The 10,222-nt window shown below is 43.2% G+C and overlaps 3 protein-coding genes across 3 annotated transcripts in view; 1 reads left to right on the top strand and 2 right to left on the bottom strand.

The window, feature by feature from the left end:
- LOC125288659 (chemokine XC receptor 1) overlaps positions 1–1,142 on the bottom strand; it is a 1,185-nt gene extending 43 nt beyond the window's left edge. Inside the window, exon 1 of the mRNA XM_048235198.1 lies at positions 1–1,142. This exon is cut by the window's left edge and continues 43 nt beyond it. Within this exon, the coding sequence (XP_048091155.1) occupies positions 87–1,142 (1,056 nt within the window). The 3' untranslated portion in view covers positions 1–86.
- A 571-nt stretch (positions 1,143–1,713) lies between these two features.
- The window catches only part of cplane1 (ciliogenesis and planar polarity effector 1), a 76,696-nt gene continuing 68,187 nt past the window's right edge, over positions 1,714–10,222 (top strand). Inside the window, 7 exon segments of the mRNA XM_048235671.1 lie at positions 1,714–1,796; positions 2,310–2,518; positions 2,606–2,741; positions 2,828–2,947; positions 3,169–3,401; positions 3,846–3,952; positions 5,188–5,344. Of these exon segments, the coding sequence (XP_048091628.1) occupies positions 2,438–2,518; positions 2,606–2,741; positions 2,828–2,947; positions 3,169–3,401; positions 3,846–3,952; positions 5,188–5,344 (834 nt within the window). The 5' untranslated portion in view covers positions 1,714–1,796; positions 2,310–2,437.
- Positions 6,978–9,619, bottom strand: LOC125288831 (pepsin A-like). Its single transcript, XM_048235501.1, has 9 exons — positions 9,564–9,619; positions 9,279–9,426; positions 9,048–9,165; positions 8,775–8,893; positions 8,353–8,546; positions 7,921–8,037; positions 7,601–7,724; positions 7,248–7,346; positions 6,978–7,115 (listed from the first exon to the last, which is right to left on the bottom strand). The coding sequence occupies exons 1-9, from the start codon at positions 9,617–9,619 to the stop codon at positions 6,978–6,980; spliced, it is 1,113 nt and encodes a 370-aa protein (XP_048091458.1).

Genomic DNA, 10,222 nt, shown 5'->3' with positions numbered 1-10,222 from the left:
ACCCAGCTCCTTAGCCACTACACTACCACCGCCCCATATACATGATTATTTTTGCCCAATAGGCTGTTCTAGTTGTTTCCATCTCACTATCTACAGGTACAGGTGAGTTTTTTCACCCCGTACAAGAAGATGTAGGGGATGATGCTGGTGTAGGACGCCGCGATGTAGCTTGCCACCTCCACCACCACCACCGACGTCTTCACGTTGCTGGTGATGCGGAGAACAAGGTGTGTGAGCCAACACACCAGGAAGACAGAGGCCACCGCCACCACACTCTTAGCGGCTCGCACCTGGCCACTAGACCCACTGCTGCCGCCTTTGGCTGGTGCTTTGGGTGCTACCACTACCCGTGGTTGCTGCTGGACAGGGCCTTCATGGGCGCCAGTGTAAATGGTGGATGGAGCTGGAGGTGGCTGAGCGTTGGAGTCCTCTGGTGCTTGGCCTGGGCCAGACGAATCTGGGGCTCCTTGTTGTGGCTTGTCTGCCAATGGCGCCGCTGCTCCACCGGCTCCAGTTCCATTAATGCGCTGCTGATTCTGCAGAAGGGTGGCCACAATCTGGATGCTCGCAAAGACGATGCCACCAATAGGAATGGCGTTTGCCAAACTCAGGTACAGGATCTCGTAGACTTGGTGCGCCATGGGAGAGGGAAAGTCATCCACGCAGTCTAGCTCCTCGTCTCTTTCATCCACCGAGACAAAGATGAGATGGGGTATGCTGAAGACGATAGCCACCGTCCAGCTTCCACCTAACAGGGCAGCAACCAGACGCAGGTTATCCAGGCGGATCGGGGCCCCTCCGCGCTTCAGGGAGCCCACCAGCTTCTGGTTCCAGAACACGCTGATGAAGAGGGTGGAGAAGATGCTGCTCGTCTCCGACAGGTCAGCGCAGAAGCGGAAGATTCGGCAGTAGGTCAGACCCAAGAACCAGCTTCTAGCAAAGTCAGCTATGGCATCGGGTAGATCTACCATGTAGTTGGTGATGAGGTTGGACACGGCAAGATTGAGAAGGAGGACATCGTTAGTCTTCAGCTGTGACTTGGATCCTGGTAATGACCTGAACATTAGCCAGTTGTTCCCCACTATGCCCAGTAAGCACATGATACCTCTGGCGAAGGACTCGACCCACTCATCTGCATCCATTCTTCAGCGTGATGGGTTACACTTCCCAGACAAAAGCCCAGTAAAAAATAAATCATGAAGTCTTTCCAACAGACAAAGTCACCCCCAGAGGTCATGCTATATAGCCTTCAGTTTTCTACATAATTTAACACGAAACCACACCCAGCAAGGAGAAAGCCACCCCTGAGGATCATTGGCAGGGTGCAAAAGGTGTGGGAAATTTAGAATTTCAAGGGCGCTGTGCTGTAGGCCTAAGGGTCTCTCATAAAATGTAATGATCATGATCAACAAACCCTTCCAGGTCCCTGGACAAGGGATAATTTCAAGGAAATATTTTATGAAATTAAAATACATTTTAATAAATAAATTATCAATGTAATGGTGAAATGTATTCATTTCCATGTCTTATATTCTATCCTTACACAATTGTTGGAAATGAGCACTCTTAGAGACAGGTTAAGTAGTTAGGTAGGCATCCCCATCCATCAGCTGAAGAAAAAAAAAAGTCAGCACACTGTCCCAGTTGAGTTACCAGGCAACCCTGTAGCTTCCCCGCGAAGGAAGCACGCCATAGAATCTGCTTTCCGAGTACCCGGAAGCGGAGGGAGATTCGAAATGTTCAGTGTTATGGTTGTGCTCACAGACAAAACTGATGGTTCACAACAAATGTTCGTGGTAAGTGATATGGTGCTGTTTGTGGATTTTTTTTAAAACAATATCGCAATTCTAAATGTTTTCCTGCAGATTAGCATTGTGGAGAAAGGTTTACGTTAGCTAACGTAACGTTAACGATTCAATTATCACAGGACCATTTCCAAACATATGCTACCCGGTCTGTCAGATGGTCTGTTTGCTTTGCATGCTAAAAATAACACCGGGGACTAAAATATTTATCGTATTTGGTACTCTCAATACCCATATTTATCTATAGACACTTCCACATATCTCCAACTTTGTTGTAGTAAGGGCAAACTATTATGTCGGACAGCTAGCCATCCAGGCTAACTGATGGTTTTAACGTTAGCAAAAGATTACACGTTTGATAACGTTATCGTTGCCTTTACTATGCTCACATAATTGAGTTAACTAGCTAATGGTCATCACCTCAGTTAGTTATCCAGCCATGTATTCAGGCATAAAGGAACGCTAAATGATTAAACTTGAATTAAAGTATACATCACTGTCTAGGTCTCCCCAAATGGACAAAACATTGGCTAGCATTCGTAAACACGTTTGGAGACTGTTATCCTGAATGGATACTGTAATAAAACGAGGTGAAGGGGAGAGTCAAAATTGTTCTAATAGAGGAACTGGACATGGAGCTGAAGCTGGAAGTGGTGCTTTCATCCAGCATCAAAGGGAAAAAGCCATGGCCGCGCTTCTGCTGGTTAGGAATGGTAAGATTGCTTATTTTACTTAATAACCAAGAGTATCGTTACTAGTATTAAGACGAGTCATTGAGAGGTGTTATCGTTTCCTTGCAGGAGAAGGAGAATGTCTTCCTTTTAGATGACAACCGCATCAACGAGGTCAACCTGGTGACCGGACGTACTAAGAAAAAGAATCCAAAACTGCAATCTGTGCTCCCCAATGTGGTGCTAATGACCACCTCGCCAAATGGTTAGTAGATTAACTCTAGCCGTAGCCTCCCACATTGATTCAGACGTGGTTTGTATAAGCCTAAGTTGTCCTTATTACTCTGGCAGGTATGTGGTTGGCAGGGGTGCTTACTTCTGGAGATCTGTTTCTGTGGAGTAAAGACACAGACTTATTCAAGACAAGCGCTCCAGTGCCAGATGTGATTCATCAGTTGACTGCAGTCAAAGGTGTGTGTGTGTGTGTGTGTGTGTGTGTGTGTGTCTCCACACAGTATGTTTGTATATGTTTTACTGTTGCCTTGGAGCATTGCAATTCATGTTGTACAGGTCTATCCCCTTTGGTGGCTTTGCTTTTGGAACAAGTTAAAGCATGTAAAACATCATAGATAGAATCAAGATTGAAGACACAAACTCTGTGTGTGTGTTTGTCTTTTTGTTTGTTTGTGTAGAGAATGGAGTACCCCTCATTCTGCAGGTTTCAGGGGATGGCCATCGAGTGCTTCTGCTGGCCCTCTCGGGACAGGTGCTTCTGTGGGAGTGTACGTCTCCCCTGGAGCTCAGCGCGGTTCGTGGGGCCACAGTCAGTGGACGCTGGAGTCAGGTCCACGCCCCGTCTAACGCAGCTTTCCCGTCTGTCGCTGATAAGGAAGCAATCTGCCACAGTTTGTTCATCCAGAGTCAGGTAATAAACACAGTAGCCAATCAGATTATACAGGGGTACTAGAAATGTTGTGAAGCCCTTACAAACAAATTGTCTAGTTTGTAGTGTTTCGATGTGTAGTCACATCTTCATCAGAGTCATCGAAACGTTAGTCAAAGTCAAAGTTAATGATGTTTTGCACCTTTTAGTAAATGATAAAGAAAATTAAGAAGACATCTGAGCTGCACCGGCGTCCCTCTCCTTCTCTCTAAAGTGTCTGTCCTGGCCTGGTTGCATCGGATTGTCGCTAAACGACATAAGCGCAGAGAACCTTCCTTAGTCTACTGTCTAGTTATTTATATTTATATTTATATTTATATTTATTTATTAACATGAATATTGAACATTACATGACCATTGTGTCATTGTATGTGCCAGATAAATTTGTACGGAGATGTCTGTGATGTTTGTTGTGTCCCTGGCCAGGTTCTTGGAGATGTTTGCTTGATTGCCTTCGTGTTCTGCGTTGGAGAGCAGCTGAGCATCACCTACCTGAAGCTTCAGTGGGATGAAGGAGTGGATAGAAAGCTCAGGTAGGCAGTGATAGGCTCAGGTGTTGTCAGTGAGTTTCTATAGACCCTTTCAAGAGAGTTCCATTATCAGCATCATAGTTGACCCCACAAGGCTTCCGTTTTAACATTCCATATCTTAATGCAGAAGAAGTAGATTAGGAACCAAATAGAATGTTCAAGCATTGTTTTTGTTTTTATTGTTGAAAGGGTCTATAGCAGGGGTCACTAATAGGCGGACTGGGTCTGGACCTTGATGCGACCCGCACCCATAATCTCAATTATTTCGATTTTTATTCATTTCAAATGAAAATAGAAATGTTCTGGTATAACAATAACAGCATTAACTTCAGTAGCTTTAGGAACCATCATCTCGCTTGCTGCTACTCAGCCAATCAAATCTGTGCATTCTGGTAAAGTTGAGTCAGTGAGTGAAGTTGCGATGGTGAAGAGACTCACTGACAGCCTGACAGGGAAAGCGAAAGAGGAGAGGAGATGAGACGAGAAACAGTCAGATGAATAAGTTAAGTATTTCAAATCATGGCTTGCTTAAAGAGGAGAAAGCTGAACAGCGAGAACAGGGCTGTTAATAATGATTGAACTGACCCTTACATGTTTTCAGACCCTCATATGTTCTGAGACCGTAGCAATTATTAAAAGCGCCAATGTGAAAAAACACTATTAGACAAAGCACAAATCGTTTGAGCAAGCATAGGCTACTTATTCAACAGTGAGCTGAGGGCACAGAACATTTATGAATATCCCTCCTCGGAATATCCCTCCTCTTGTCTCAGCCCAAGTCCAATTTTACCTTAAGATCTTTTTTTTTATTCCTAATTCTCCTCGTTTAAAATGTTGCCTTCCGAGGCTACTTATTTGATTTCACTGTTGACTAAATTAAACATTAATGCAACTAGGCTCTGGACGTTTGCTTGAGGAAATTTTCCGTAACGTATCCCTGCTGAAGTTTAATTGAATACCCCTGGGCTATAGGGAGGACTGGTTATAATTTCATTGCCTCAGAACCATGCAAATATTTTAATATGTGTATGGAACATTATGCTCTTGTGTGAACTGAGTGTGGTGGTTTTGGTGTGTTCAAGGCAAGTCTGTTAATTTGCTAGTTTTATGTTAAAGGTCCTTATCACTGTATTAAGTCCATATTGTTAAAAGTCATTACTGCTTTTCATTTAAGCAACTTGCATTGTTTTTTTCTCTTATTTGCTAGTTTCTGACGTAGAATTTTGCTTGATTCTCAGTCCTGTGGGATATGACGTACTCTGGGTGACAAAGACGTACCCCCTGGGCCAGCTAGCCACTCCCTGTTGCCCTGTGAAGTCCCGGGGAGCACTGGTGTCATCGCTCTCTCCTGATGGTCTGCTGCTGGCCATTATCATCAACCAGAAGGACCCCAGGGTAAGCTACCTTCAGTATATGCTTAAGTACTTGCTGTTAAGGTACACCAGAAATGTAGGACACTGTGAAGATGGACAAAGTGTGCCATCATCCTTTCCCTTTAATTTCTGTCTCTATCGCCGTATATGTTGTCAGATTTGATATTGTTGATTAGTTGTTGTCTTGGAGATCAAGGCCTCTTGCCCATCCTCATGCTGGTTTGGAGTTTTATTCCATAGCACCCCTCACTGCAGGGGAGTGGGAATTTGTCACTAGTCACACAGCTACGTAAGGGATAATAAGTCCCAACAGGGTGAACAGGACGGTCTTGTTTCATCCTGAAGGGACTTATTTTCCATTATTCCACTGCTTGGTTGAATTTCCCATTATCCTACGTAATTTAGAACGACCATTAACCGTATGTTATTTGGACACCTATAAAGTAGATCCATTTTTTTGGCTGTATCACACTTGTATATTAATTCGCTGAACTCGTTGTGAAGTTTATATGAACCGTCACGTTGCATCCGAGCTGTAAAATGCAGACGTTCAGAACATAGTAACATTGTAGAATATGACGGAGGTGGCTTTTAGCTAGATGGATGACAGCAGGCTAAGTAAAATAGCGATGTTTCAAAGCTAAAGTTCATCAGAATCTTCTGATACGCCCGCTTGACAACGGGAGATATAGAACTAACGACTGGCCTTTGGCCGTAGCAACCATCCATTTAGGACTAGTAACGGCACAATTGTCCTGCAAGTTGAGAAATTAGTTGATATGTGCCGTAAGAAAGTAGTTCTACAAACAAGACAGTTTTAGCGATTAAAACGTTTAAATTGTAACAGGAAATGAACACAACGCAAGTGGAAACAGTGGAATAAGCGGGATAATGGACTCCACGGTGGTCTGTTCACAGAAAGGAATGCACTTACGAGGTTTAAACGGCCCTCCGCTTCGCATCCCATTGCAAGAAGTCACCGGACTACTTGCGGAGTGATATGAAAGGAGTGAATTAGAAGCACAAAACTAATTTTCCTTGACAGTGGTCTGTTATACTTAGCAATGGTCTGTTATCGAGGAATAGCAGACCACCGAACGTTGGGAAGGCCCATTCCAGTGAATGAAGCATTCTGCAGCATTAGAGCTGTGTAATAAAGTTCTATAACCCATTGAAAGGCTGATGGAATTATTGAATGGATGAGGCTAGAACTTCTGCCTTCTCAGTTCAATAGTAGGAGAAAACACTATTTTAAGGTAGTTTGACTTGGACTTGGGACATGGACACAAGACCTGCCTCCTTATTAAGATTTTTAGCAAACTATTGTCCAGCTTCTGTCCCAGACTTACTGTCTACTTCTTTAGACACTCAAAACAAACAACAGTTGTCAGTTAGCCACTTGACTGCAAAGATGTGTGGTATGTGCATCACAAAGTAAGACCAAACTGTTATGCTTTAATTGCTTTTAATCAGCACCGTTTTTTCTCAGTTTACATATATGTATGTATTTACATGAATGTAAATAGCCAAGATGTTCTTTCAGCATGAGACACTATTACTTTCTATATATACTTTCATTAGGCAGCAAATGTTGTTAAAACGTCATTACAGCTGCAAGTGATCATATTGTTCTGTCACAAGCAAAAATTAACATTTTACACAGCCTGGGCCAGACCAACCATGTTGGAGCCCATGTCAAAGATGGTGTAGTACTCCCTAATGAAGACATCGCCCAGGATCCAGAGGCTGTCTCCACTTCCGCTAAATCCAGTGCTGCAGCCGTAGTAGTTGGACTGCAGAGAATGAGATTCAGAAAATGTCAAACATTCACCTTGCCACAGTATTTCCTACAGCCCTTTATACAACCTAGCAGCCATAGTGTAGAACGTTTTTAGTGTTACGTCTGTTCTAAAAGCAGCGCTTACCTGACGGACGTAGGCAGATGCAGGGAGGGGGAAGGCATTTCCATTAATGTTGAAAGTAATGTCAGGCATGTTCCCGATGTTGCCGCATTGAACCGAGGCCTGTGACCAGACAGAAGTATTTACTTAAGCGAATAAAAGCATTTTCAGTTGGGTGAAAATTTAAAGCTAGAGGAATGTTTTTGAATGTTGAATTGTGATGAATATGTATGCATAACACCAATAGCTTGTAAGCTTTGTAGGGCAACTGTTGTAAAGCTTTTTAACAGCTTTTTTATTTTTATTATTTATTCACATTTATACACGATAACTTAATATAAGTTAAGAATAGTGCTTCAGCTCTTGGTTATACTTACACCACCGACTGCGTTGTTCATGTTTGAAATGTCACTGGTGGGTCCAACGAGCATAGAAGTGCCAGTGTCCACAATTGCCTGACATCCACCATTGCAAGCAACAGTTTGACCATTGATGGTCACACTGCAATCAGAAAAACTCTGATTAATACCCACTGCAATACACAACAATACTACAACATCATTTATATATTAATTCCAACTGTTTTGAGGCTCATTTATGTGAACATGTTGGCCCCTAAAAAGTTACTTCTCGCTGCTTTGTGTAAGCAGGGGTTGCATTACATATATATTTATTACCCATACATTTATTAGTGTACCTGTCAACAGTGATCTGCCAGTAGGTCTCAGAGGACAGGGGAATCCAGGCAACGCTGCCGGTGAAGTGGTTGGGATCATAACCACCGAAGGTAACTTCACTTCCGGATTCTGAGTTGCTGTGCGGAAATGTAAATGTCATAACATCAGCTACTTTCAAGAAACACACTGACAAAGGTTCGAACATCTGTCACAGAGATCCAGGCCTGTATTGAAACTGATGATTATGCTGCGTTTCAGTTGTCTGAACTCTGGGTAGTCTGAGTTTGAAGGAACTGACGTCGGAATATTCAGGGAGTTCTGTTTGCAACTCAAAGAAATGTCTCGGAAAATTACTTGCGAGTACAAATGGAATGCACCATTAGCACGAGGAGTCCCCTGCTGTTTTCAGGCTTGTAGGGTTTTAGTTTTGGTTAGAGGTTTGTTGTTGGTACCTGCTCAGGTAAACGGAGAAGTAGTTCTGCACCAGGCCCTGCTGGACCATGTTGTAGAAAACGGGCTGAGCTCCAGAGGCAGCCAGGCTTTGGTAGGCCAGGCCCAGGATACCATCAGCCTGCATCTGAGCCATGAAGGGAGCCTCAGTCTGGCTCAGTCCAAAGATCTGGTTGGGCACCTGGATACCTCCAACCTAGCAAGGACAAATTACAGGAAGCTTTTGTGATGTTTTAGATGGTTGGAGAGTTTGGGTAATTTCAACTTTTTGAGTCATTTACCTCTCAGTAGTTGTCAAACTCTCGCAGTTCTTAGATGAAATTGCAAATATTTCTTAATTTCTTGCTGAATATTTTGTTTATATGCTGTATGTTGTTTTGTAACACTGTAACACAGGATTGTAGTCATTTTTCACAACACTCACAGCAACGGTGTCATAGCCCAGGAATCCAGTCATACTGCCAGTTCCATATTGGATCTGCAGGGATTGTCCAGAATTCTTGAAGGTAGAGGACAGGCTGGGGTTGAATTTCTGATGGTTGTCTAAAAGAGAACAATTATTTGGTTAATTGAAACACGTCATTACTATGTTTGTTGTTGATGGTTAACTTCAAACTGCATTTGATTTTCATCTTTACACAATTTCTGGTTTACTATTTCATTAATCAGTATATAGCTGAGTGAACTCTATACATACTGCAGGCAGTGCTGCTGCAGTACACAGAGGGCACCCAGAGGTTGGACGAGCCACTGTCAAAAATCACTCTGAAGGATTGAGGGGGGGTTCCAATGGAGATCACACCGTAGTAGGCCAGCTGTGTGGGAGAACATGGCAAATGTGAGGTTTCCAGTCTGTTCGGACCCAATAACAGCAATTCCTATTCATTGGAAACGGTGAACTGTTGTTCAGATGAGATTGTTGACTTACATCAGCGTCGTTGGTCATCTGCTCGTTGCCCACAGCGTAGCTGCCGAACTTGGCAAAGGGCCTGTAGGGGTACTTCTTGCTGTACTCCTCCCACAGGCCCTGCTCCTCCAGCTTCTCCCTGGCGGTCTTCCCCTTGTTCAGAGGGATCCTTGGAAAGAGAAAGAGAGACCCAAATCTCAACACGGAGCCATGCATCAGCCTTTCTAGTTTGTTGTAGCTTTCTGTACTGCTAGGCAGTTAGAGGTCTTTGGGCACAACACTTGGGGAAAGAACAAAGTTACTGACCTGACCATGCACTCGGAGAGTGCCAGCACGGCACACAGGATAATGGCAGCCTTCATGATTGTTGTTCTGCTCAAAACCTTCACCTGGAGCTGAGTGAAGCATCGGTAGAACCTGTCCCTTTTTATATGCGTGGCCCTCAGTTCAGTTTGCTTTTTTAATCAGTCTGATAAAGCAACCTGACCTCATATCATGCGTCTGATAGCAAATGGAACATATATGATATGTGTCCTTTGACAATGTCAGCGATTTCATTGTTTTTTTTTGTTTCTTACTTTTCAGGAGAGAATAAGTCATCATTGTGTGTTGCTGTTGTGTTGTATGTTAAGAGTTTAATTTAAGTATTATTTAAGAGTATGATTTGACAGTGTGCAGGAATTCTTCAACTTTCATTCTTTTTTCTTTTTTTTCCTTCAAATTAATTGTGATGGTAGATGGTCAACGCCAGAAAACTCACTGGCTACACAGGCTATGCACTGTGAAGTTCTTTGGTCTGGACCAGAAAATAGAGTGTGAGATTGCCACAAGACACCATAGAATTGGCAAAAGACACGTTGCATGCGTTCAAGCTTTTATTGGTGCAAACTAGCATTTGCTTTGTTGTAGCATTTTTGTTTAGTTAGCTTGACTCCTTATATCTGTTGTAACACAACGGCTGATGT

Source organism: Alosa alosa, chromosome 23 (assembly GCF_017589495.1).
Source record: "Alosa alosa isolate M-15738 ecotype Scorff River chromosome 23, AALO_Geno_1.1, whole genome shotgun sequence".
In the NCBI taxonomy this organism is placed as follows: domain Eukaryota; kingdom Metazoa; phylum Chordata; class Actinopteri; order Clupeiformes; family Clupeidae; genus Alosa; species Alosa alosa.
This window is presented reverse-complemented; position numbering and strand designations above follow the sequence as displayed.

Coding starts and splice junctions, on each gene's coding strand:
- LOC125288831 (XM_048235501.1), bottom strand. CDS start 9,619: ATGAAGGCTGCCATTATCCTGTGTGCCGTGCTGGCACTCTCCGAGTGC. Junction 8,547..8,774: donor TGGGCTATGACACCGTTGCT/GTGAGTGTTGTG, acceptor TGTCCTTGCTAG/GTTGGAGGTATCCAGGTGCC. Junction 7,116..7,247: donor CATCTGCCTACGTCCGTCAG/GTAAGCGCTGCT, acceptor CATTCTCTGCAG/TCCAACTACTACGGCTGCAG.